The following is a 27,527-nucleotide window of genomic DNA, read 5'->3' as shown; positions in this document are numbered from 1 at the left end:
GAGGTTGATAGCTCAGTGCAGTCCCGGGCACTGAGCTGCCAACGCCACACCAAGCTGTCCGCACCCGCTGGCACTGAGGCTTGCGGGCTAAGTCCCTGCCCTGCCCGATCTGTGGAAAACCCTGCAACTCCGGACAGCTTTTATTTGAGAAAGGACAGCTCCTTCTACAGCCCGAGTGCCCCGTAGCCGGTGTGCTGAGATTTTCCAGTACTTAACCTTGCAAAGAAAAAAGGGTTTTTTTTTCCCGAATTTGGGGAAATCAAAAATACGCTTGTCACCTGGGATGAGCTTCTAGGACAGGAAATATCTGGATTTTCATCACAGCCCACCTGAAGCTGTCACCCTCCCCGTTGTGCCAGTGGTCAAAGCGAGCCTCGCTCTCCGTGTCTCTCAACTTCTATAAATATCAACCTTATGGGCGCTCCCCCCGCAGTCTGTCCGTAGGAGCAGAAGCCGGCCCGGAGCCGCGGGGTCCGCAGCGCAGCCGCGCAAATTGTGCGGAGAGACCGTGGGATGCTGCGGGGAACAGGCTGCGGGATCCCTGTCCTGAGGCTCCGCCGGGCCGGCCCCAGACGCGACCTGTGTTGGAGGCCATTTGAACTCGGGGCGAGAAGACAGCAGTTTCTCAAACTCCCTTTGGGAGCCCACAAAACCAGGTGGAAAAGATGTGCATAAGAGATGATATAGATACAGATGATATAGATATATAGATATAGATATAGATATATAGATATATAGATATAGATATAGATATAGATATAGATATAGATATAGATATAGTTATAGCTATAGATTAGATATAGATATAGATATAGATATAGGTATAGATATAGATATAGATATAGATATAGATATAGATATAGATTAGATATAGATATAGATATAGATATAGTTATAGCTATAGCTATAGCTATAGCTATAGATATAGATATAGATGTAGATATAGATATAGATATAGATATAGATATAGATATAGATATAGATACAGATATAGATATAGATATAGATATAGGTATAGATATAGATATAGTTATAGCTATAGATTAGATATAGCTATAGCTATAGCTATAGCTATAGATATAGATATAGATACAGATATAGATATAGATATAGATATAGGTATAGATATATAGATATGTCTGTGTGTGTGTTTCTCATATATGAAACCTGTCCAGGGTAATAGAGACACAGAATTATAGAACAGGATAGGGATATATTTTCTCTCTTTGGTTGTATAGTTTTTCTTATATAGATCTAGAAATCCCCTCTGAGTTTTTCTGGCTTGGAGAGAAATAGCTCATTACCAGATAGAGCAAGGCAGCAAAGCCTGCCCTTGTAAAAGCATCTCTCAAGTGTGATCCGGCGAAGATGCAACTAATTAACTCGCTTCTCTGTTTTCTGCTTATTTCTCTCCTTTAATGTCAGAGGCTTGTTGAGGAAGGGGGTGGGTTTCTCCTCAGGCCAGGCTCTGTCAAGCTCACCAGGAGATGCAACCCCCTCCCGCCTGCCGGGTTGCTTCAAGGTTACCCGATACCTTCGTGAAGTCGTGCAGAAAATCCAGCTCCTGAGGTCCCACAGGACCGAATCAAGCAAGAAAATAAGTGTTCCTCATTTTATTCGAGTTAATAAAAGCGACATAACTGCTGCAATGGCGGGAGGCTCGGGTTGAAGGTGGAGTAGCTGCTCTCCAGGGGGAAATGCAGGTTTTTGAGTGAAAACCTGGAGGTATAGTGAGAGAGGTTCTGTGGAAGCAGGAAAAGCCTCTGTAGAAGCCTGGAGTAGCACAGGAGCATCCCTACAGTTTTGCAGGGAGGTGGGCTGCAAGCCGCTTCCATTTCACAGCAGTATCATTTCCTCTGGAAGGGCCAAGAGCTCAGTGCAAAAATCTACACCCTTGAGGCAGGCTCAATTTCTCCTCTTCTTGACAAGCTGTTCTCCATAATTAATTATCAGTCCTGGCAAACTGGAGAGGTCCCAGGCAACTGAAGGGTGGCCAATGTGATGCCCATCTACAAGAGTCATAAGGAGTAGGCAAGGAACTACAGGTCTGTTAGCCTGGCCTTGGTTCCAGAGAAGGTTATGAAAGAGATTGAGTGCCATCACTTGGCACGTACAGGACAATTAGGACATCAGGCCCAGTCAGCACAGGTTTAGGAAAGGTAGGCTCTGCTTGACTGACCTGATCTCCTTCTATGAACAGGCGACCCATCTACTGGATGAGGGAAAGGCTGTGGATGTTGTCTACCTGGACTTCAGTAAAGATTTCAGTACTGTCTCCCACAGCATTCTCCTGGAGGAGCTGGCAGCCGACGGCTTGGACAGCACTTTTTGGTGGACTAAGAACTGTCTGGTTGGCTGTGCACAGAGAGTGGTGGTGAATGGTGTTGCATTCAGTTGGGGGCCAGTCAGTAGTGGGGTTTCCCCAAGGCTCAATTTTGTTTAATATTTTTATCAATGATTTGTACAAGGGGATCAAGTATACCTTCAGTAAGTTTGTGGATGACACTAAGTTGGGTGAGAGTGTTGATCTGCTGGAGAGTAGGAAGACTGCAGAAAGATCTGGATAGGCTGGATTGATGGGCCAAGGCCAACTCTATGGAGTGCAATAAGGCAAAGTGCTGGGCCCTGCACGTGGGTCACAAAAATGCCAAGCAGCATACAGCCTGGGGGCAGAGTGACTGGAAAGCTGTCCAGTGGGAAAGGAACTGGGGGTGCTGGTCAATAGCTGGCAACAAGCCAGCATGTGCCCAGGTGGTCAAGAAGGTCAGTGGCATCCTATCCTGTACCAGCAGTAGTGTGGCCAGCAGGATTTGGGAAGTGATTGTCTCCCTGTACTTGGCACTGGTGTGGCCACACCTCAAGTCCTTGATCAGTTGTGGGCCCCTCATTACAAGGACATTGAGGTGTTAGGGTGTGTCTAGAGAAGGGCAACCAAGCTGGTGAAGGGTCTAGAGAGTAAATCATGAGGAGAGGTTGATGTTCAGCCTGGGAAAAAAGGGCACTCAGGAGAGACTGTATCACTCTCTACAGCTGTTTGAAAGGTGGTGGAAGCAAGGTGGGGGTTGGTCTTTCTCCCAGGCAACTAATGACATGATAAAGGGAATGGCCTCAAGCTGCTCTAGGAGAGGTTGAGGCTGGACATAAAAAAAGAAATTTTTCACTGAAAGGGTGGTTAAGCATTGGAACAGACTGCCCAGGGAAGTGGTGGAGTCATCATCTCTGGAACTGTTAAAAAAACAACTGATGTAGCAATTTGTGCTACAGTTTTGTTGACATGGTGGTGTTTGCTCAAAGGTTAGACTCAATGATCTCGGAGGTCTTAATGATTCTATGATTCTATGAAAAGTTGCTTAGGGTGCAGAAAGGCACCCAGGGATGTGGGTAGGATAAAGAGGTCTCCTGTCCTTGTTGGGCAGCAGCTGTGGTCAGCCTCCTGACTTCTCAGGAAGCCTCTCATTGTCCATCACTGCTTAATGCTTGTTTAACTGAATATTTGCAAAGAGGTGAGAGAGAGGCAAACTCTCCCTGTGAGGTACAGGCTACCTAAGAGACCTTCAGTCCACTGTTCATGCCCCAGCAGAGGTCTCCAATGGAGTGACCCTGGAAGCTTGGTCTTTCCTGAGGGCAAAGCGCTCCCTGATGGGGCACATGCCCCATGTGAATGAGTGTCTGGCCTGCAGGTTGATCTGTGTAGCTCCCAGGGTTTGAAGGACAGCCTGAATAACTGTCTCAGCCTAGGCAGGGTGAGCTGCTCAGGATCCAGACCTAAAGGCTACTTCCCTGCATGGAAAACATGAGCCATTGGAGTGGAGGTTACAGGAGGAGCTGACCAGAAGAGGAAAAAAATCAAACCAACATAACATTGGATATGAAACTCCATCCTGCATATGCTCCTGCTGCATATTTTACTGAGAGGAGGTGGGGTTAAATGCCAGAGTGTCTGTGATCCAGAAAGGAAAACCCTTTGAAATAACAGGCTACTATGTGGGAATGCTGAGTTTTAAAATTATTTTAAGCAAAGGTCAGTAGGAGGTGGCTGAACCATTTATCCTCAACAAGGGATTCTCACAAAAGAGCTGATGGTTTTAATAACACCTCTCTCCCTCATTATTTATCCTCATGTTGTAAACGATACCCTCATTATTCTAAGGTCCTTCCCTCATATAATGAAATTATTCTAAATGTCTTCTACGTAAAATATTAAGTGGTTGCAGGAATCTTCTTTTTGTGTGGAAGGGGAAGTGTGTGTGATGGTGCTTCAAATAAAAAATTCTCCAATATAAATTCTTTGCCCCTGACATTGTCATTCAAAACAACAGAGTCCTTATGTTCAGATACATGCATTACTGAGCAGCAGAATTTTTATTTCAGATGTATAAATATTATTTGTGGCTACTTCCTGCTGATTTGACACATGGGGTCACATCCAGGGTCACTACTCCTCCAATCCACCTCGCTTGTTGCAAAATACAGCCTAAAAGACCACCATTATTGGGAAAAATATCAGACAACTGTCACATTACCTAACTTAGTGAAATCATAACAAAGGCTTCCATTAGAAGTGACATAACATAAGCTGGAAGGGGTTTTCAATTCCACTTACACTTCTTTTCCCTATTCCTTCCCTGAAATGGCTCACATTCTCAGCATGTTTTGTGGAAGCTTTATTAAAGTCAGTAAATCTGGTTTTGTACCACTCATTCATTTCCTGAGGGGATATTAAACAGCAGAGGGAAAACAAGAATGCTTATTGTCAGATCTGTGAAAAGATATGTACTATTTTCCATTATTAGATGAATATGCAAACATGTGAAAAAACCTGAGAGTATCAGCAAAGACTGTTTTTGTGTTCATCCAAGGGAAAGAGATAAAGAAAATACTGTATTTCCAGTTGTGGAGGAGGACCCATGAACAAAAAACTGACCATGTATCATTCTATTTATCATGCTACTTATAAGATGTGGATTGGAAGAAGGTTTGTTTTTTTGTGGGGAAAAAAATCTATCCTACTATCCTGTGTATATTTATATCTAGCAATGGGCTACTGAGTATATTCAATATGTTTGTGATGGTTTTTATTAGGGGGGTAGAGGGGGAAGAGATCAGCAGAGCTGACAGATAATTTCATCTCACAAATATGACAAAGTATAATTTTACCTGCAGGTTCTTGGCTGCGATTTTTTCATCCTATATCTGGATGTCCCTCAGAGCAGCAGCCAGGTCTGAGGCTGAGCAGGAGACATCAGAACACACAGCAGCACTGAACATCTGTTTCATGAAATCTTCTTTTGCTTGTTTTGACACACACACACAGAGGACATGGTAAATAAAGCTATCCTCCATATAGCTCCTGGAAAATAAGCAATGTCAAGGGGAAAAAGCTCTGCCCTGTCTGCCCCCTGCCATGGCCCTGCCCAAGAAAGCATCTCCCAGCTGGGCCTCCAGAGAGATGGAGCCATAGTGGCATCCACACATGGCAACCAGATCCCCTGCACTGTGGGTCTATACCAGCTGCAGGCCTCCTGGCCCGGCAACGGGCATCCCCAGCAAGGAACCTTTGCCTTCTTGCTCAAGGGATGCTGCAGGGCTGAGAATGACCCCCTCTCAAAGCACTGGAAGCCCCCTCGGTGCCATTCTGAAGGGAGGATCTCCAACAGGGCGTCCCCTTGTAGGGTACCAGGAAGGTGGCTGAGCAGGGCAATGTGTACCCCAAGGAGTCTTTGTTTCTGGTTTTGGGTTGGTGGAGCAGGGAGTTTCCTCCTCCACAGCTCTGGTACTGGTGTGGTCTGCTGCAGTGTTGTGAAATGGGGTCACGCAATATGAGGTCTGTCCTGCTGGGAAAAAGCTTGGGAGTGGAGCTGGCAAGAATCTGTGGTGCCAAGTGCTCCCATTCCAGCAGTATTAGACAGCCCCCGTGGTGCCTGATACAGGGCAAGCAGAGCTGTTTCCCATGCCCAGTGTGCAGTGCAGCAATGGTGTTTAAAATAGCTATAGTAAATATCCTGCCAAGGCCCTACTAATTATTTCCTGCCATACTGCAGTGTAAAACCATAGAATTGCTGAAGCTGGAAAAGATCTTTGAGATCATCAAGTTAACCCAGCAGTGCCAAGTCCACCACTAAACCATGTCACCAAGTGCTACATCCCCATATCTTTTAAGTACCTGTAGGGATAGTAAGTCCACTAACTTCCCTGGGAAGCCTCTTCCAACACTTGACAAGCCTTTTGGTAAAGACAGTTTATCTAAAACTTCACTGCTCCAATTTAAGGCCTTTTTCTCTTGTTCCATCTTTTGTTTGTTGGGAGAAGAAACTGACACCACCTTGCTACAACTTCCTTTCAGGGAAGCTGTAGAGTGATAAAGTCTTCCCTGAGCCTCCTTTTGTCCTGGCTGAACATCTCCAGCTCGCTCAGCTGCTCCTCATAAGATTTGTGCTCTAGACCCCTCATCAGCTCTGTTGCTCTTTGGATAAGTTGCAGCACCTCAGCGTCCCAGAGCTTGACACAGCACTTGAGGTGCACCCTTTCCAGTGCTGAGTACAAGGGGATCATCACTCTCCCTGGTCCTGCTGGCCACACTATTTCTGATACAGGCCAGGATGCCATCAGCCTTCTTGGCTATCAGGGCACACAGCTGGATCATATTCATCCAGCTGTTGACTGTGCAGAAGCCCAAATCACCCCCATGAGAGTGAGAAAACACAGGTACTAAATCAGAGCAAGAAAAAGGCCGGGGTCAGGTAGAGAAAGATGGTGAAAAAAAGGGAGATGCTCACTTGATGTGATAACCAGAAACATGAGGTTTGCTGCTATTTTGGTCACTCTAGTATGTTCAGGGAGGTGATGACATGCTTCTCTGTTATACAGCAGCCTCTGTCTCACTCTCTGCTGATTCCTTGGTGCTGTGCTATGCTGTGTGTGATGTGGTCGTGGGTGGCTGTGATCTGGGGCATTTGCTGGGAATTTGGTTCACCTCTTTGAGACATTGGCAGAGCAGAGTAAGTACCTTTTCCCATACCCTGCAAAGTCTGGGTATTTTTTGGGGAAAGGTGTCAGGTCTCAGGTCAGAGAGCCCCCACAGACTCACAGCAAACCCAACCTGTGGTTTCCATCATGTCTCCTTGCACTGAGAAGGGAAAGATAAAGGGTATAAAATTTTTTTTCTCTACCTCCCTCCTCCACATTCCTATGTATAAACTGTCTCAAACCTAGAGTCTCTCTGGCATGTCAGAATGGTGTCTCATTCTGTGAGCAAAGACGTTTAGAAACACCACTGTTTCCATCTGTCCCAGTTCCAGCCAGGACAGGGTTAATTTCTGCTGTAGCCAGGAGGAGCCAGGGCCAGGATCTAGAGGGTATTCTATGCCACCTCCTGTCACTTTCCAGGGACAGGGCATGAGAAAGGCTTGCTTGCAGGTTGGGACAGCACTGCAAAGGGAGCAGTTGGGCATTGATGGGGATTTCCACAGGGTGAGCGACAACCTCTGTTTTCTTGTACCCTCTGTCATTAGTATTGTTGGAGTTACTGTTCATTTCTTGTCTCACTGCTGTTTCCAGTAAATTGTTCTTCTCTCAGTCCATGATCTTTACCTTTTGTGCCTCCAGTTCTGCTCTCCAGCCACCCACAGGGGAGGGACAAGGGGACAGGGAAGTGTTCGAGTCATGTGGGATCTGGAGTAGTTTCAGTGTGAACACGACATTTGAGAATATAATTTCTAAACCATGACATCATCTTACCCTGTGCGTCTTCCCTCTCTGCTTCATAGTTCTGAAATAGGACCTAAATTTCCCTTTAAATGAAATAGGACCTAAACTTCCCTTTGACTTACCTGTTCCCAAGTTTTCAAGTGCATGATATTGATACATCTCAATACATGTGTTGATAACATCTCAGATCCCGCTAAAAATGAGAGGCACCACAGGAAAGAGCATGGAAAGAAAGAAGGCCCATGTACTTCCTGTTTATAGTTTAAATTTATAATTATTAAGTGAATATCTCTAGAGGCTTTCCCCGATGAGGGAAATTCCAGCAGGGAGCAAGCCGAGCTGTAAAAACTTAGGAACAGCTAAGTTAAAGTGAAATTTAGGTGAGGCGGAGACAGCACAAGCAAGCTCTGGATCTTCCTGGCTGCTTACAACAGGGACCTTACTAGGAGAAGCAGCTGTTTTACACTGACAGAGGGCAGGTTTGGGCTGGATATAGGGATGAAATCCTTCCCACCTGAAGGTGGTGAGGCCCTGGAACATGTTGCCCAGAGCAGCTGTGGCTGCCCCATCCCAGGCAGCGTTCAAGGCCGTGTTGGACGGTGCGCTAAGCAACCCGGCCTAGTGGAAGGTGTCCCTGCACATGGCAGGGGCTGGACTGGGTGGTTTGGAAGGTGCTTCCCGGCTCATCCCGGTCCGCGTCCCTGGGCCAGCCGGCGGGGCTGCGGGGGCCGGCGGGGCGGGCGGAACCCGCGCGCGGGGGAACGGTTCCCAGCGCCGCGTGTTGCCGGCCGGCGGCGGCGGCGGCCGCCTCCTCCTTCCTGCTGCCGGCGCGGGGGCGGCGGCGCTGTGGCGGCGGGGCCGGGGCATCGCGGGCCCGGGCGCCTCCTCCCCGCTCCGCTGCTTCCCATGGCCGGGAACTTCTGGCAGAGCTCTCACTAGTGGGTGCCGCGGCCGCGGGGCGTGGGGCAGGGGTGCTGCGAGCCGCCGCCGCGCTCTGTTCATTCATTGCCGGGCCGGGCGGCGGGCACGGAGCTGAAGGGAGGCCCGGGGCGGCCGGGGGAGCGGCGGGCGAGTGGCGGGGCCTGCTCACCGCGGGGCCCTGGCGGGGGCCCGGCTGGGCTGCGGTAGCAGCCCGAGCCTGCCCCGCTCAGCCGTCGCTTGTGAAGCGTTTGGGCGCTCCGGGACAGGGGTCGCGTCCCGGTGTCGGTGCCCGCCCCACCCCGGGCTCCAGCGGCGGAGTGCGGGAGCCTGGGTCCCTGACACGCTTGTGCCCAGCGGCGGGGCAGCCGGAGCTCAGCTTAGGTTGGACATTAGGAAGTGTGTTTGAAACTGGAACGGACTGCCCAGAGAGGCGGTGAAGCCACCGTCCCGAGAGGTGTTTATGGAAAGATTGGACGTGGCACTCTGTGCCATTGTCTAGTTGACTGGGTGGTGTTCGGTCCTGGGCTGGACTCGATGATCTCAGAGGTCTTTTCCAACCTAATGGATTCTGCGATTCTGCCCTGAAATGCTTCATGCTGAGCGCGTCAAGGTTTGAATGGTGCCCGTAATGAAATGGCTGCAACATAAACCTTGTTAGTGACTGTCAGGGTCTAAGATCTGTACAGCCAGCTCAGTTTGCTACTGGTGGAGGCTAATCTCAGCCCCGGTAGTTCATGTTTTGTTGTTTGGGTTTTGGTTTTTTGTTGGGTTTTCTTCAGTTGTCTAACTTTCAAAAACCCCGAAGAACAGTTGCTTGAGAAGATTGTGGGTTTTTTAATAGGCCACAAGCCCTTTATCCCCGAGCCTTAATTCCTAGTCTGTTTGTATGGGAGACGCTCAGTATAATGTTGATAAAGAATTGCTGAAATTATTTTCCATTCCTTTAGCTTACAATGGATTTTGGATAAGCAAGATCTATTGAAAGAACGCCAGAAAGACTTGAAATTTCTGACTGAAGAAGAATATTGGAAGCTACAGATATTTTTTACTAATGGTAAAACTTCTTTTATTTCTGCCATAAAATCTGTGCAATGTGTGCCATGTCTAAATGGAGGTTTGAATTGCTTAAGGAGTGTAATGTTTTCATTGTGGTATTACATATACTTTTTCAGCTTATTTTAAGAAAGGTGTGGAATATAAATAACGTCATTATTTGTTAGTAGTACTAACATAATTCTAGGAGACCTTGAAGGCTAATTAGCTGCATATATAACCTTTTAACCTGTGATGGGACAAACCAGAAAATTTTCTTGTTTTCAAGAGGTTCTTATCAAAACATAAAAGGAGGAGAAGCAAGCAGAAATTGCTAAGCTAGTGTATTAAAGGCTCAGTGTCAAGCATTAGTACTCAGCCTGGGCTTCTGGTGAGTTCTTAGGGTGGGGTAAGTATTTTAGGTGATCTGTGCCTTCCTGTTAAACAGCAGAGTTTGGAAACTTGTTATTTGTGTATTTACATTCTCTGAAACCTGCAACACAGCCTGTGTTTTGTCTTCTGACTGATTTCCCAGTACCAGGTGGCTCTCAAATTGTCTGTAAGTTTCTGAGAGCTGTTGGCAGGCAGCCTGTTCTCACAGAGAGTTTGGGACTTGTATGCAAAATTGTCTAAGATTTACTTGATCTTTCAAAGCATTTAGCTATCCGTATGAATGGCCATACCTGGCACAAAGGCACGTAAAATTTTCTCTGTGCAATTGTTCAGTATTTAAAAAAATCACCTTATGCAAAGGATATTGCTAGCTAATAACTTGTTTGTAAGCAGCTCTTTATCTGTTTTTTGCAGCAGTCCTTTAAAGTACAGAATGGCTATTTTTTGCAGCTGTCTGGCCAGACTTGAGACAGAGAAGTGAAGTGACTTTCCCAAAGCCACTGGAAGATCTTATGTCAGTGCTGGAATGATATCTGTGAAAGATATTTATCCCAGCTTCTCTCTTAGCTTAGTTATTTTTGTAACAATTGCATATGCTATAAACATGATCACTATGGATACCTCTGTGTTATTGCTTATAGGGCATTAGGAAATGAAGCTAGCAATGATTTACCCATTTGATCCAGTCCTGAAATTTCTTGAGGTTAAAACCAAGTGTCATAACTTCATAGCACAAAAACGAGACAAAAGGAGGGTTATGGATATATTTAAAACTGTATTTCTATGCTAATTTTTACTAGTATTAATTTGAACTGTGAAATATGCTTTTTGAGTGTTTCACTTAATTGTTTTTCTTGAGTAAACAAAGCTTTACAAAGTAAACAAGTTGGTTAGTTTTGGTTTGTCCCAGGGTCCTTTGCCTTGGCACTTCATGCCTGCCCTAAAGGTAGGTGAGTGACTGGGGGCAGCTGGAGAACAGCTCTGCCAGCATCTCCCCTGTGCCTGTATGAACACAGCCTACTCTGCAGGAGAGAGTGGTGCTGGGCCTTCTCCCCCTCTCTAGCAAAGAGGGCAGGACAGTTAGGGGTACTCTGTGTGCCGGCAGAGCTCGCCTCGATGGTTGTATCATCGCCTGCCTCTGAACAGAGGCCGTGCTTTGGGTCCCCCCTTGTCTCCCATCTGCACTACCTGAGAGCAGATGAGGCTCGGCCACAGCATGTCACATTCAGTGTGTGTCAGTCCAGGAGATGGTTGTTCCCTAAAGCAATTAAAATCTGCATGGAGAGGGGCAATTTCCTGCTGCTTCCTCATTGGAAAACAAGTGCAGTAGATCACTAACTGATTGTATAGCTCCCTGCAGCTATGAAGAAAAGGAAAAATAACATCTTCTAAAGGAGTTTGAAAAAAGAAACTGATGTTAGTTCCTCTGTTTGGATCACCAAGCCTTAACTGGTTTTGGTTGAGAAGTGTAGTAGTTGTTTTCCTTTTTTCATTATGGGCAGAAGCAGTAATGTTTGTGTTAGAGGCTACCAAAATACTCAGATTCAAAACAACATTTATTAAAAAAAACAAACCACTAAACCCACTTACTTTGTAAATGTACAGGATTAAATTATCTTATAGTTTCTTTTCAAATACTAGAATAATTACAAGTGTTGGACTTTTTCCCAGCATATACAAGCTTCCATTTCATTAAGTCTCTCTAGGCTCCTGTCCATTTTTTTCTCCTAAACCACACTTGATTTTTCTCTGACAGCAGATGGCCTAACCATTCCTGAAAATCCCATGGGAGTATGAAACATATTTGGAGAATTCTGTTTAGCCTAATACTTGAATTTTTTTGATGCCCTAGTAGTAGGACAGCTTTTTAGCCCCATGGTCAAATTAAAGTCAAAAATTCTTTCCAGCCTCCCAAGATATGCTGATAAAATGTTTGATATTTGTGCAGACATTGCATACTGGGTTTAACACCCTTTTCGGAAGTATTGCTTGTCCTACTGTCACTGTCAAACTAGTCCCAATTTGGCATTCTTCTCTAGAAAAAGAATGATATGACAGAGATAGGCATTTAGTGTTGCTTTGGGCCTTGCCCATGGGTGACAAATGTGTACCCTGGCCATTCACAGGGGATATGTGATAAGAGCATGGATAAAAAATTCTCCACTTGAATGTTTAAGTAAAGACTAAGAATTTAGTGATGACTGACAACAGAATTGTTTGCTTTTCCCACCAGTGGTCACTGTCTTGGTATTGCTGTACATATTCTAAATATCTACTTAAGTATATTTTAAGGTACTGTTTTTGACATTTCTCATGAGGGAGGAAAAAAAGAAGAGGGAGTCTTCGCCCAGCCGAGCCGTGCTCAGAATAATGGCGGCGAAGAAGTATGGGAAAAATAACAAGTAACAACCTTATTTTTCACTGTGCCATTCTTTACATCCAACCCCTGCTCTTAATCCCAGCTTGATGCATCTAATTTGCTTGGCACCTTTCCTTTGCCTGGGAGGCCAAACAAGAGCTACCTGCACAGATGACACCAGGGTTGTTTCTTGGCCAACTGGCAGAGGACCACCATGATGGAGCAGCTGACTGCATCCTCTGGTCTCCCACCCCCTCTCCCTAGACTAAATATGTCATTTTTTTAACACCTGCTGCCTCTGCCAAATTTAATGACCGTGTTTGTGTTGGCAGCTTTACTTGTTTGAGAGAAACCCATCAATTTTCTGTGGCACTGAAGAGCTGGGGATTTATATTTCCTGTGTCTGAATTTGTTTTGCTCTAAAATAGAAAACCTGAGCTTCACCCTTCTGAGATTTGTGTTGTCATCTTCTTAAAGGTCATACTCATTTTGTACACAGTGAAGTCAAGGTTCCTTTTCCTTTTTGAAGGTGTCCCCAAGCTTCAGGAGGCAGCGGTTCTTCACCTGCAGGTCTGTAGGTTCACAGCACCGTGTTGTGTCTCTCTAGAGCAACTGAACTGAGGGAGAAGACTGTGGTGCTGCTCCTTAGAATCCCCAGCACTAGCCATGTTTTGAGACCCGTTGCTATTTGGTGTCAAATTGTTTAAAAAAACTCAACTCAAGCTTTTGTTCATTTTTTTTTAAGTTATCCAGGCTTTAGGTGAACACCTTAAATTAAGACAACAAGTTATTGCCACTGCTACAGTCTACTTCAAGAGATTCTATGCCAGGTAGGACTGTTTACTATGATGGTACAAGAATAAAACATTTGCTAGGCACATTTTGGTAGCCCTTTAAAAATGCAGTTCTGTATTAAAAACAGTGCCACTTTTGTTTTTTGGATGGTGTAAAGCTTTTATGCTTTAATAAAGTTAACTTAAGCTTTGCTTTTTCAAAAGGAAGTGTGGTGCTCTTAATAGATTAATCGTTCTACATGTATGAAACAACATATTATAATTTTGTTGTAACATTTCAGATATTCCCTAAAAAGTATAGATCCAGTATTAATGGCTCCTACGTGTGTGTTTTTGGCATCCAAAGTAGAGGTATGAAGTATTACAATTTTTTAATGTAACATTATGTGATGTATGAGAGAAAGAAAACGTTTAGGACTTATAAATTTTTTGTCTTTCTTCATGCTTTGGGGGTTAAAACCTTCTCTTTTTTGCATAGATTTCTATAACATTTAAGAAAAGGAGACAGAGAAGGCCTTCAAAATTTGTCTGAATTACCCTGAAGTGCCTCTGAAAATTGAAAAGAATATTTTAAATGACTGTTTCACTGTGACACAGTGTTTACATATTTACATACACTGTATCTTAAATTGTGTATATCTTAAGCAGTGTCTCCTTTCTGGTGTGTTTCTCCTTATTTATATTTACTCAAACTTTAAAACATAATTGGAATTTTTTCCTAATTATCTTGTTCTCTTTCATATAGCAAGGGATCCTCAGAGTTTACCACACTTTCATTACTTGAATTAAAAGTATGTTGTAGATCATGTGCTGTCCTTGAGAAATTATCATAAGGAACTGACCCCCTAGGGATCATGGTGAGAGGGTTGTGTCTCCACTATTGGTACTTCCCTTTGAATGTGGCCAAGAGTTGGCATCAGCTGGGTGCTGCTGTTAGTCCTCTGTAGTGCGGCAAGTTTTACAGCTATTTGAGAAGTGTCTGTGTAAGGGAAAAAAGTCAGATTGGCCAATTTATATGTCAGCACTAAGGAATTTTACAGAAGGAACTCAAATACTTAATGGACTGTAGAAACAGTCCTACTAAACTAGTGGTGACATGTGATACTGTTGTCAGTAGAAGTCCTGTGACACTTTTCAGTGTTTAGAAGACATCACGTAAAAAAGGGAGAGTGTTTTTTTTTTTTATCAACCTTTAAATAAGCCTTTAAGCAGGTACAGACATAGATTAGATTTATATACATAGATGTACCTTAAATTACAAGTCTGTGTTGCCTTCCTAAAGCTTTTGCAGCTTTAGAGGGCAGCACTATTGATTCAGCTATGGACTTCTCTGAAAGAACACTGTATATAGAAAATTTTCAGATTGCTGTCTCAGCAGAGGAGCTAAGACTTCAGGAAAACATAACTAAAAAAGGTAGTTAATGGCAGGTTTGTAGAGACAGTTTTCTCTCCAAATGGGATAAGGAAAAAAATAACCTTCTTGAAGCCCTCTTGTCTGTTTTATATAAAGAATGTTAGCCAGCTGAGCTTTTGTGGCTTTAGTACCTTTCGTAAATCTTTACTGTTCCTCACAAACAAGCAAGAAACTAGTCAATGAAATAACTCTTAGGTAAAGAGTTTAATCCTGTTCACCTTAAAGAGAAAAAAAAAAAAAGGGTGGGGGAAAAAAGCAAATACTACAATACTGCAAAAAGAATCCCAGTTTAGTAAGAAGCCATTATTTTAATTTGATAACAGTGTGAGTATATGGTGTTTCAGGTGGTTCACCTCATTTGGCATTCTTTTTCTTCAGGAATTTGGTGTTGTTTCAAATACAAGGTTGATTTCTGCTGCTACTTCTGTATGTAAGTATCAGTAATTTTCATTACACTCTAGTTAGGTATCTCTATAGGGAGATCACTTTGTTTCTTTGCTTTTTTTTAGAAGGTAGCTTTTTATCAAATCATGGCGGACTGTAAGAGCCAGTTAAAACCATTTAGAATAAATAAATGGCTTCTGTTTCCAAATACAGAGACAGAAGGGTCCTTTTTGTATTAGTTTTGGTTAATTATGGTTGGAATTTATGCCAGGCATAAGTGAAAGCAAAGTCATAAAATAAAGCTACTGACATTTATAAACAACCTCAAGTAGTAAATTGAATTCTGACTACTCAAAGATAGAATTGGAAATTTATGGCTTTGTCTGTTTAGTAAAAGGTATGGCTCTGTGGCAGTACCTGTTTTAAGAATTGTTGGTAGGCTGTATATCTTCAGGTTTTTTAAATCCTTTTCTTCCATCATAAAATTAGTCTTTGGACATGATATTTATTTCTAAAAATACATTTTATAACCTGTCGTTCACAATGAATTCAATAAAATTACACTGTAGTTACTTAATTCTCTATCTTTCCCACTTGTCTTGTATTTCCCAGTTCATGTAACTTATATCTTGTCCATCAAACTCAAAGTAATGTCTTCCTTAGCTGAATGCTATTATCTGATCCAGAAGGTCCAGCTGCTCTCAGTGGACAATTTCTGGCTGTGCTCTTCCAAATATATGTAGGTCAGCGCTTTCAAAATCCCTCGTAGCTGTTGAGGGGACAGGTGACTGGCTGCTTCTGTAGCCTCTGCATGCAGAGAGTGTATCAGTCCATGGGGCTGGCCGTGTGACAGTTCTGCCACCAGGAACTGAAACACATCTTTGGTGCCAGCATGACCAAGACCAGTATTGGATTTAGCACTGAGAGTTGCTATTTTTACATCAGAAGCATCATTATGTGGAAGTTTTGATGCATCCCTGAGAAGGTTAGATGGATTTTGGTGAATATGTGGCAGCTGATTTTACGTGGACATCTAGTTCTTAGCTGTGCTGTTTCTCAAAATCCCAGTCTCAGGATCCTATAGAAGATTTTCCCCACAGCCCTTCCTTCAGACCTAGAAGTCCTGTCAGCCCTGATAAGTACTATGCATTTCATGGAAGTAGGGGCAAAATGCAACAGGCTTTCTCCAAGCATTTATTGTTTTATTCTATCTGGTCTTCCTTTACTAGAGTTGCTTTGGTAGCACACAGTGGTATTTGGGAGGCCTCAATACCAAGGGCAAGAAAAGATGAGGCAAGACAAGTAAAAGCAAAAGCAGCCTAACAAAAAGGGTGACTAATGTAATAATGTCTAGTTTAAGAGGTTTTCTTGTTTTTAGCTAGGTAACAGCTTGAAGTTAATAACATTTGCTTCCTTTATAAGGAAGATAATCCTTGCCTGATTTTCAACAACCTCTTCAAAAGGTTTTTCCTTTGTTAACACATCTCACTAAAATGATAGCTCCATGTAGTGGTTGTGTCTATGGCTTGCGTTGTGGGAAAAGTTATTTTTCTCCCTATTTTTCTCCAATTAGTATTTTTTTTACCATGTACCTCTTCAGTTTGCATACATGTTGAGAAACTCTTTTATTGATTCTTCTCTTTCTTGAAATAATTAAATTTTCTGAACAGTAGCCCAGTTTTGGTGTCCTACAACAAATTTTCTAGCAAAGTTCACCATAGGTCTGAATGGTGAATTCTTAGGTCCAGAGGACTGATGCTGTCTTTCCTTTGAAGTGAATGTCATACTGATTTTCTGGAAGTAATATTGATAATATAGTTTAATAATATACTGTCTCTCATAAATATAAGGCATATTGTCCACTTCCAGGATGTTAAATGTTACCTGTTTTCCTTGGAGGACAAGGACTTAAAATAGATTTTTAAATGTTTCACTTGTTCAGATCTCAAATCCACATCTTCAAGTGTTCTTCTTTTTCTTTGTTCAGTGTTCTGACATGAAATCACTCTGGTTTTGCATATTAACATGCTTCCTACCAGTGCACTGACTGTACTCATTCTCCTTGTAAAATACACAAAGATTCATTAAATATCTCAACTGGACATCATCATTACATTATGGCCTGGAAGAAATCCCTTACCCTGCCCTTGAGCTTGCTTTTCTAAGACCTCATTAGTTCTTTTAAAATCTTGCATGTTGAAGGATCAAACCTATGTAAAAAATCCCACATGAAAATTCCATTTGGATTTGGAACTGACATCCAGAACATCAGTAGCTGGAGAGCTCTGTGAGTGTAACTTGTGGGAAGTTAGGTGTCCCTAAGCTAGTTGGTGGTGAACCAGAAGACTTAGTAGTGTCCAAAGCAGCAGTCAAAGTGTCCAAAAAAAAAAAAGCAAAACCAAAAGCAAAGTCCAAAGTGTCTGGCTGAGTATCTGTGAAAATCTGGCTTTCCAGATGTATTTCTCTTTCCTTTTCAGGATCTTAAATCTTTTAATTTATTTCTTCTCTTTAGAATACAAACCTTTTGTATTGAAAGCCACAAACTGAAAGTTGTGCTGCCAGATTGAAATGCTGTGTACAGATGAATGAATAGAAAGGGAATGAAGTATAAGTATTATTTACATTATTTTTAACACACTTTTTTTGTGTTTACTGTAGTGAAAACTAGGTTTTCATATGCCTTTCCAAAGGAGTTTCCTTATAGGATGAACCATGTAAGTATGCTATTTGAAATACAGCTTGATCAGATAAATTAATAATTATTAGCAGGAGATTCTGTCTTTTAAATTCCAAGAAATAAATATTTTCATCCTCATATGTCAGGGCTGTTCTTGATTATTTTTGCATAGAATATTGGGAAAGTTACTTTTAAAAATAATAAGAATATTATGTAACCTTCTTTCCTTAAATTGTTGACAGAAAAGTGATGTAATAGGGTGATTGAAATGGTAGTTTTTCTATAGTATGATGAGAAAAGAGATTTAGGATTTTTTGAATATTCTTGGTTACAGATACATTGCTCCAGGGAAAGTAAATGGCCTTTGCACCTGGAGTGCTTCCAATTTTGCACACATGAGCAGTTGGCTTACAGAAAGCAATTTTATTTTTGCCTGTAAAATTTTATGTCTCTTGAAAAATAGTTTTTAATTAGTACTTAAAATTTAAAATTACCAGTGGTTTTCAAGGTATTCTCAGTCACAATACTTAGAAGTTTTGTAATTTTTCTTAAAACCAATTTTGACCTGTGCTGTAGAATTTTGAAAGCTAAACATCTCAATAGTTTTAGATTGTCTGTAAAAAAATACTTTTTTGGTGGTTTTCAGCCAATCTAGAAAGCCAAATGATACATCTGAATATAAAATACTTAAGGCCTTATAATAAAACTGCACTGCTGTTTTACAGGTAAAGGCAAATGGAAATACATTTTGGAGTACTGCTTTCATGTAGCCAAATTAGTCCAGTCTTTTCCTTGATGTCACCAATACAATACATCACCCTCTCTATTGAGAGTGAAAGCTGATTTAATTGCTGCAATTGGAGAGAATATTTCATGTGAAATTAAATCTGAAAACATTTTGAAAGGCTATTTGACAAGTTAGTGGGCTGATGAAGATGCTCTAATTCTACAAAAGAACTTCTCTATTGCTGTGAAGTTTTTATGCACTGGGAACAATTTGCTGCTACAAGATGTTGAAACAAATCAGACAGGTGCTGCCAATGAAGTAGTCTTTCATAGAAAACTTGATGTAAAATATTTAAATTCATTGTTATTATTACTGGAGTTAAGTTGTGATAGTGATAAGGCAATAGCCAATAATAATATTTTTGTTTGGTTTTGTGTTTCAGATAAAATGCATTAAGGACTGTTGGAAATAGTTGTTGAGAATTCCTGTGCATTTGTGATGTTAAACTGTGTCAGTTAATTCTTTCTGCTGCCTGAAACGTGCTGCTTATTAACTGTGATTTTGCTTCTTTACAGATACTAGAATGTGAATTCTATCTCTTAGAATTAATGGTAGGTTGAGTTTTTTGGTGGAACTGCTTCTGTTTTTATGAGAGACGTAACTGTATCTAAGTCCTGATGCAGAGACTGGGATGTCAGTGTCCTTTTTTCCCTAGTTGGAATGTCTAGTCATTACCATGGGGAGTTGTATTCTTTCTATGCCCTCTACTTCTTGCCTGGAAGAATCTGGGGCTACAAATATATGCTTTAGCAGAAGGTGTGGGTACTATCCCACTCAGACTAGTCTATAACAACCTAATAATTAGAGTAATCTTCTAGGAAGTGAGATGTGGGTTTGAATGGTGTGAGAAAGAAACTGAATTTAGGCCTCCCATTTTCTGAGATGGTGCTGTAACTCTTAGGCTGTTGGATCAAAGGAGCACAGTAGGACATTTTCTTCCAGATGCTTTCAAAGAAAGGAGCCATACCTGATTTTTGTAAGAATAGCTATCCCGTTGCTGTGTTTGCTCAGGTAGCTGAAAGGAGGCAACCCAGGCTTCTTAGGGGCTTGGATAAAGTGGTGCCTAATTTCTGCATATGGCTTGGACTTGGACAGGTTAAGCACTGAACTCTAGTACTGCTGTACTAGGGTAGTTCTGCTCAAGTGTAGAGAAAGGGACAGAGAAACCAGGGAGCAGCTTAGTGAGTTAGACAGCAGATGAGAGAATATGTTTTGGGAACTGAGCACAGAGGAGATCACATCAAAGTTTTAGTTTGTACCTACAAGTTGTTTTAATACAGTTTTTAGATTATTGTTTAGATTTAGTCTTTCATACCTCTGCTATACTTGGTAGTAACTCTTGAATTTTGTATACAGGAGTTTTAGTACAAGCAATTGCATTTACAAGAAGTTATGTTTTGGGGATTCACTTATTTTTCCAGTATGCTATGCAATATATAGTGTGTGCAGTAACTATGTTTCACTTAAGTGTTCAGCACATGTAACATAAAACCCAGGCTTTTTCCCTGTGGTATCCGCACAGTTGGCTGCTTTTAGCAAGAGGATTATTCCTTCTTGTTTATCTGGACCTGAAATGAGGGGATTTGAGAGCAGTGGAATTTTTCTTTTCTTTCTTTCCAAACCAGCATCAATTATTTTGGCATGCTCTCCATGTATGGTATTTAGTAGCAGACTGTTTTCTGGCAGCGTTTTGTATTTCCAAGTGGGAATTACGGGTTTGTAAGCAAATGAGGTTTCAGTGTGCTGCAGATGTGACTTTCTGTGTCTCTTAGGGGAAGGACATTGACAGACTGGCAACTGTGCTGTGTAATGGTATTCTAAAGAGAGCACTGCCCTCATTAGAGCAGGGCTAGGTGTTAGAATGCTACTTGAAAAAATAATCAGTAATTGACTTGTAAACCAAATGTTTTAATATGAAGTGACAACATTATCTGCATTGTAATCTAACTTCTGTCCCAATGACATTTTTCCTAGGACTGCTGTTTGATAGTGTATCATCCTTATAGACCTTTGCTCCAATATGTGCAAGATATGGGCCAAGAAGACATGCTGCTACCTCTCGCATGGTAATGAAGACAATGGAAATAGTTCCTCCTTTCATCAAGAAAGCAAGTGTTTAATAGTTATGCTTCAAAGGTGGTTAAGCTTTTGCTGAACAAAGCAGGCTTAGCCATATTTGAATACAAAGGGTACCCTAGTTAACCTGTGCAGGTGTATGTCCCTGATTTAGCTTATTCTGTCTTTAACCCTGGAATAATTTTACTTTGCAGTGGTCTAATTTTTATTTTTTAGACTAGCTCTAATAGCACAGTTTTAACATTACTGAATGGTGACTATGAGTAGAGGAAATTTCTTTGTGTCAACATTGTCCTTTTGTTGTAGCATGTCATAGGAGGTAGAAGCAATATACAGGGTTTTTAACTGTGTTGGCAGAACTCTTATTCTTCAACTGTTTCAAATATGGAAAGACAGTAGAAGTATTACTTTTATGCTAGCCCTTAGTTATTTGTGCCCTTGTTATTTGATAGTATACATACACATCCACTGAAGAAAGACATTAATGTACTAAAAGAATATTTCCAAATAAACTTCTGCTGTAATTTCAAGGGAAAAAAGAAAGGTGTTAAGAGATTTTTCCAAGGGAAAAGATCTCTTTCCTTGATGAGGCCCTGGAGCCTCATAGTTGAGACCATCTGGAAAACTGACGATATAGTTGTAAACCAACAGTAGTTTTTGACAGAATATAGTCTAAAGGTGAATAGAAAGATACTTACAAGTTCTTTTTTGCACAGGAGGATAGTGAATGACACATATAGAACTGATCTTTGTCTGCTGTACCCTCCTTTCATGATAGCTCTAGGTAAGTAACAAGTAATGTTTCCTGTCATGTTTAACTGGATGTATTTTGTGTACTGTCCCATCACAAGCATTGTGATGAGTGCTCTCATAAGGTGCTTCAGGTTGTGTTTCATACAGCACTGACACTGTAGCCTTGTAACTTAAAAAGCCTTGAAGAAAAGTTAGATAATGAATCCTGAGTTTTCTCTGTTGAACTGTGTAGGGTTTATAAAAAATTGAGTATTTCTAACTGTGTTGGGAGTGTATCTTTGTTCAATATCCATGTCACCTGATCTTTGCAGCTTGCCTACATGTGGCCTGTGTTGTCCAGCAGAAGGATGCAAGGCAATGGTTTGCTGAGCTATCTGTTGATATGGAAAAGGTACTCTGCTTTTTATTCCCACCACTTGTTTATGGACTGACCAGAAATAGTAGTCATGGTTGTCTTACACATCCACAATACTGATTTGAACTTAAAATTCAATGATCTTGATTAATGCTTTTGAAGTTAGGCAGATCTCTTTGGAAGGGAGACAATGTCAGGTTATTTGGTTATCACCCTGCCCTAAGAGTCAATACAAAACCATTGCATAATAGAACAGCATTCCTGGTATTGCCATTTTCCAGAAAGAAACATAAACCAAATGTCTTTTACATTGTTTTCCAGAAAAAGAATTCCCAGTGTCTTCCCATCACACAAGATTGCCAGCACCAGTTTGACTTCAAGTGCATGTGATTTTCTGATTCACTTTTCAGCATCATGCCAGCACACCATTATCATTTTCTCCTTATACATGTGCAGAGTATAGCATAGTGTAGAACATTTTTGACACTTTCAGGTTGCCCAGAGCTGTGACTTCAATCAGTGCTAAACAGGGAGACACCAAGATCATTCTGTTGAGTTCCCTGCTAATGCAAATTCCATGGCAAATAATCCCCTTCATTAATTTATTAGGGTTTTGCGTGCAGTTGTCCTTAGACTAACAATGTTTTTCATCCTCGCTAGTTTCTTTGACATTTTAGATTTGCTTCTTTAACCTTTATTTAGCTCCAGCAAGGAAATCAAAGTAGTATTCATATTCCTGATCACACCGTTTCAGTTAGCACGTATTTCTTTCAGTCTTTTTTGAGTGTCTAGAATTAAATAGCCTGTTATGACTGACCTGTGCCATTTCTCTTTGTGCCCCTGGTATTGCCCTTTATCCCACTGATGTTTCAGCATTGTGTTTGTATTCCAGGATTTATCTTGAAATTTAAGCTCAGTGTGGATGCTATGCTGTGTCAAGAGCTCTGTGAATTATGCTGTCGTACATTAATGGCAGGGTGATAATAAACTGGCAGCAAAAGAGAACTAACCTGTACTTAATAGATAAAATTACCATAAGATTGATACTGAATATCTTTGAATGTTTACATGTATTGGTTCTCGTGTCAGTGATAAAGCCTAAGCTTGATTTTTTCACATGGGCACCGTGGATTTCTTCACCAACTATAACGTTTGTTTCAAGGACAAAATATATTGCTCTAGCACTTAATCAAAGTTCATGTATTAAAAAGCAGAAAGAAGTCTATTAGAGAATGATGAAACATATTATGAATGAAACATTCTCCAGCTTTTATATAGAATATTGCACTAGAATTTTAATAGGAAATTAAGGTAGATAGAAAGTGTCCAACCAGGTGTGGAATGCTTACGCTTCCAGAAGCGGAATATGAAGTGTTAACAATTCTTATTATATGTATATAAGAATATAAGAAGTATTTAAAAACTTCTTGGCTCTGTTTCTTGGAAGGAAAAGTTCAGATGAATGTTTTGTGGTTTTGGGCTTTTGTTTTCCCATACTGTGCCCTTAATATGTATAGAACATTGATAATGTAATCATCAATTACTGTTTTGATAATGTGTGGTCGTTCAGCTGCAGTCATTCTGCCCAGGTCTGTATTTTCCTAGGAGCTTAGAGCTGGACAGTAGGTGCAAATAAATAAATAAATAAAAAGGTATTTAGTTTGCAGGGGAAGAAAAGCAGTAAATACAATTGAAAAGGAAAGTATTCAGTTCAGGCTTTGATTCACAATTAAATAAAAAAACTGACTAAATGCTTTTTTGTGAACAGATTAAGTGTGAGACAGCTCTGTTTATAATATGAAAATTGTGATGTTTAGTTTCAGTTTGGGGCTTGTTTAGTTAATTGCACACTTAAATGGGCTATGATAAAGGTAAAATCACTGTCATGTCTGACCTTGGGATCTTTTTTCTTTCTAATGCAGATTTTGGAAATAATCAGGGTTATTCTGAAGCTGTATGAGCAGTGGAAGAACTTCGATGAGAGGAAAGAGATGGCTACTATTCTTAGTAAAATGCCTAAACCAAAACCACCTCCAAACAGGTACAGTACTTCCATATTACACCCTTCCTATGGAAAAACTAGACTAGGATCTTAAGAATGTGTAAATGTTTAATTCAAGGTATAGTGTATATTTTTACAGTGCAGATGTTTCTGATACAAAACCAGCCTGCTTGTTCAGGAGCTAGTGGGAAGCATAACATTCATTATCTTACAGAGAGTTTTAATGTGATTAGAATGTGATCAATACAGCTCAGCAAATGTAAGGAACCCCAGTGTGAGGCTCCATGGCTGGGCCAGATTCAATAGAACTGAGCCTGCTTGATGTCGTATTTAATTACTGTGATTAAATATCACTGTTGGGGGAATCTGCACACACAAATTCCTGTGCACATGCTTATGTAATGTGAACTTTGCAATGTTGACTTCTGAAGTAGATTCAGCAGGCAGCTTCATGGGAATATATTGAAATTATTATTCACATAAACATGGTGAAATTATTTATGCATACTGAGAATAACCTTTGCATTTTTTAATGAAACTGAGCAGAATATTTTGACCTATTTATGTATATGTTGATGGATTTTATTTCAAAAGGTTTTACTGCTTTCAGAATACTTTATTTTTTAATTTAAAAAAAAAGGATAAAAATGTAATGTGATGCTTCTTATTGAAGAGACATGTTTTTGTTTTCTTCAACAGTGAAGGAGAACAGGGTCCAAATGGTAGCCAGAACTCTAGTTATAGCCAATCTTAAGGCATTCCAAAGAATTTCTTTATGGACCACTTTGACTCAAGACATCCTGGGATATTTCCTGTGTTCATGAAATGGACAGAAGGTTTTAGTACCATCTTTGACAAAAAACTCGAAGAATAAATAGCTTGTTTGTGTCAAGCATTTTGAAAGCTTTTTCTCTAAAACTACATCATTTTCTCTGACGCTGGAGCAAATGTGCTAAGATTTTTCAGTGTAAGGAATCAAACTTTAAACCAAGCTGCAAAAGAGTAACATTTTTCACTCAAAACAAATAGTTCATTATTGGTTTTATTTGTGTTGAAGTGAACTATTTTTAGAGTAACAGTAACCCGAGGCCTAAGTGTAACTGTATTAATGACTTGTGTTGTCTTCATTTTGTTTGTGACTGAAGGAAGATAGTGCACTCTATGTTGAATTTATCCATTACCTTCAGTTTTGTTGATTTAAAAAAAAAAATAAATACAGATTCTGCAACAAGTAACACAGAGTCCTTCTGAAACAAATGCCTAGAAGAGCCTGTAAAGAATATTGTTACAGTTTTAATGAAAGCTGCAGGAAATGAAGTCAGATTCTATTTTTGGGTTTAAAAAAGCTGTATTCCTCAGTAGATCTACTTGGTTGTTTTTGCCATGATACATAGTAGCCCAGCTTATCAGAGAAGTGCAATATGTATAGTGATTCTGCAGTTTTCTGAAACATTTCAAGTGTTATAAATTAAGACAACCCAACATACTAGGATTTTTTTTTTTTTTTTCAAATAAATGTACTGTATGGTACAATCAGAATATTTCACAATCAAGTACAGATCTGGGTATTATTGCTATTTTTTATGGTGGATTTTTTTGTAGAAAAGATATACACTGCTAGTCTGCCTTCACTGTTAGTGTGAATTTGTGTGGTTCTTTAGAGAGTTTATTTAAGAGGATCAAGTGTTTGGTGAGCTTCATACTGGCTAATTTTAATTGGGATGTTAGAAGCAACTCTAGAATAACTGAAATTGGGATTCCTTGGTTAACTTTGTGCTGGAGAAAATGAGATTTCTTCAAACAGAAGGCCATATCCTGCATTCCTTACTCAGGCAGATATCCCACTGAAGACAGGAATTGGCCTTAATTGATTTGTTGATTTTTTTAGATAACTTTGTTTCTAATTAAGTTCTCTACAACTTTATTTTGAATGCCAACTTGCCCAAGTATAAAAGTTAAATGATAAAGTTCAGTAACATTGTTCTCTCTCATCTTTTTGGGGTTTTTTTTTGGTTTTTTTTTTATTTTTTGTTTCTGTTTTCCTGAAACAAAACATTTCACTGCCCTGAAATATTGGAAGGAGATAGTTGAAAACATGTGCTCTGTGAAGTGTCTTGGTTCAAAAAACTGGCCCCTTAAAAAAACCCACCTGTTTTTTGCAAATACCTGTCTTTGTAATTGGCTGGTAATTCAGTGAATTATAACTGAAGTGTTTTTGTATGTAGCCCATTAGGCTGCTAGCATTTATTTCTGTTCAGATTATTTCCATAAACCATTATGTGAACCAGCCCCAAACACAAAAAGTTATACATTTTGGTCTTTGCTACTTGGTTGCCATTTGATCCATACCTTTTATAGACACTTGACTGATTAAGTGGAATTTGGCTATTTTGCTTTCATTTCTTGAAGTCTAAAATGTGCTATTTGTAATGTGGACTTGGGGAATAGAAATAAATCAAAGCGACTTGACCTCTGTTGTGTGGAGTTCTTAAACAGGAACTGTTCTTTAGGTAAGCCTCAGTCTTCTCACATACACCACATAATCTGCCAAGAAAGTTCATGTTTTGTAATTGGGGAATTAATAAAGAATTCTGGCTAGAGTGATTACATTTTTTCTTGCTGCTGAAGAGTCTTTGCTGACTTTGCTTCACATGTAAAGCACAATGGGACCTAAACCTCAGAGCTAAAATGTCAGGCACTTCTTGATGGTACCTAGAAGCTTCTAAAGGCATTTCTCTGCTGGGAAGATGAGGCTAATTTTACCAACTTTGATTCCAGTAAAAACAGTGAAAGGCAATAAAGTGCAGTCAAAAGTGCTGGATTCAGTGAAGACAGTTTTAAAACGATGTAATTTTGAACAATAAGAAATGGAACACAATGTGAATTCAACAGTCTTGCTGCTAAGCAGACAGGAAAAAAAAATCGCCTTTCTTTAAAGTGAGAAGTGAAGAAGTGCTTCACTTCAAAGGAGAGGTGCATAAAAATGTGCTGTCTCAGAGATAGCTGAAAGTCTTCACAGATCATATGGCAACAGGTGACTCTGAAGTGTCAAAGCAAACACAAGCTGTCTATAGTTCAAGAAGTCGAAAAAGACTTAAGGAAAAATCCCATAGGAAACAAACTGGATCAGAAAAGTTATTTATCTCAAACCCCATAATTTGGAAAGCAAATTGGAAAGGATTATCTAAGTTGACAAGCTACAAATAGTTTGAGAAACATTTTACAAAAAACCAACCATGATTAATAAAAAAGAAAAATAAAAAAGAGGTATACAATAATTTTTCAGTTATAAAAAAACCAACCCACCACTCCTCAATTCAGAAAAGACAGCAGGGGTCTAGAAAAATCATGGGTGGTGTGAAGACTGATAGGTGACAACTACTCACTTCTGACAGAAGAAGCCACAGCAGCTGCTGAAAGGAATACATGGCAATTTGGGAAAGATTTCTCACTACTGCTGTGTCTGGTGTGAGTTTCTGTTGAAAATTTACAAATACCCAAAGATACTAAGACATGCAAAGCCTGAAGCACTTGGAGTTGTAAATGAGATTGTATCCCTACATACTAACCCTGTTAATGTTCTTCCTCAGATGTTTATTACCAGTTGCTGCCAAACAGAAAATAATGGGCTAGAAAGATCTTTGTGTAACACAGAATAACTTGATTCTTTTCTATGGTTATGTAGTTTGAGGTGTTCCAAACAAATGTTAATGTAGCTACAAAAGGAAGCATTGGCTGCTTATGACTAAGTACTGACTTGGTTGATTAAATTGCCTTGCTTTGTTCATTTGTATGCTGAAGTTTCGTGGCTTGATCAATACAGCTAAGCAAGATGAATTATACATTTAACTAAATATTTCCAGTGGCTCTGAA

The 27,527-nt window shown here is 40.5% G+C and overlaps 1 protein-coding gene and 1 long non-coding RNA gene across 3 annotated transcripts; one reads left to right on the top strand and one right to left on the bottom strand.

The window, feature by feature from the left end:
* Positions 1-4,329: 4,329 nt before the first annotated feature.
* Positions 4,330-8,462, bottom strand: LOC111926062 (uncharacterized). Its single transcript, XR_002862640.2, has 3 exons — positions 5,158-8,462; positions 4,604-4,708; positions 4,330-4,474 (listed from the first exon to the last, which is right to left on the bottom strand). It is a non-coding gene; the product is annotated as an uncharacterized LOC111926062 (long non-coding RNA).
* On the top strand, positions 8,206-26,123 carry CCNC (cyclin C). 2 transcript variants are annotated; one of them, XM_023922195.2, is made up of 12 exons: positions 8,206-8,306; positions 9,576-9,682; positions 13,158-13,242; positions 13,488-13,557; positions 14,999-15,050; positions 17,663-17,718; positions 18,984-19,019; positions 20,443-20,534; positions 21,261-21,328; positions 21,609-21,688; positions 23,575-23,693; positions 24,354-26,123. In XM_023922195.2, exons 1-12 carry the CDS (start codon positions 8,206-8,208, stop codon positions 24,406-24,408), a joined length of 921 nt encoding a protein of 306 aa, XP_023777963.2. In that variant the 3' UTR covers positions 24,409-26,123. The 2 variants fall into 2 exon arrangements, with proteins under 2 accessions (XP_023777963.2, XP_086732752.1); XM_086876626.1 differs by lacking the exon at positions 8,206-8,306 and adding an exon at positions 8,465-8,645.
* The last annotated feature ends 1,404 nt before the right edge of the window (positions 26,124-27,527 follow it).

This window comes from Cyanistes caeruleus, chromosome 2 (assembly GCF_971803275.1).
Source record: "Cyanistes caeruleus chromosome 2, bCyaCae1.hap1.1, whole genome shotgun sequence".
In the NCBI taxonomy this organism is placed as follows: domain Eukaryota; kingdom Metazoa; phylum Chordata; class Aves; order Passeriformes; family Paridae; genus Cyanistes; species Cyanistes caeruleus.
This window is presented reverse-complemented; position numbering and strand designations above follow the sequence as displayed.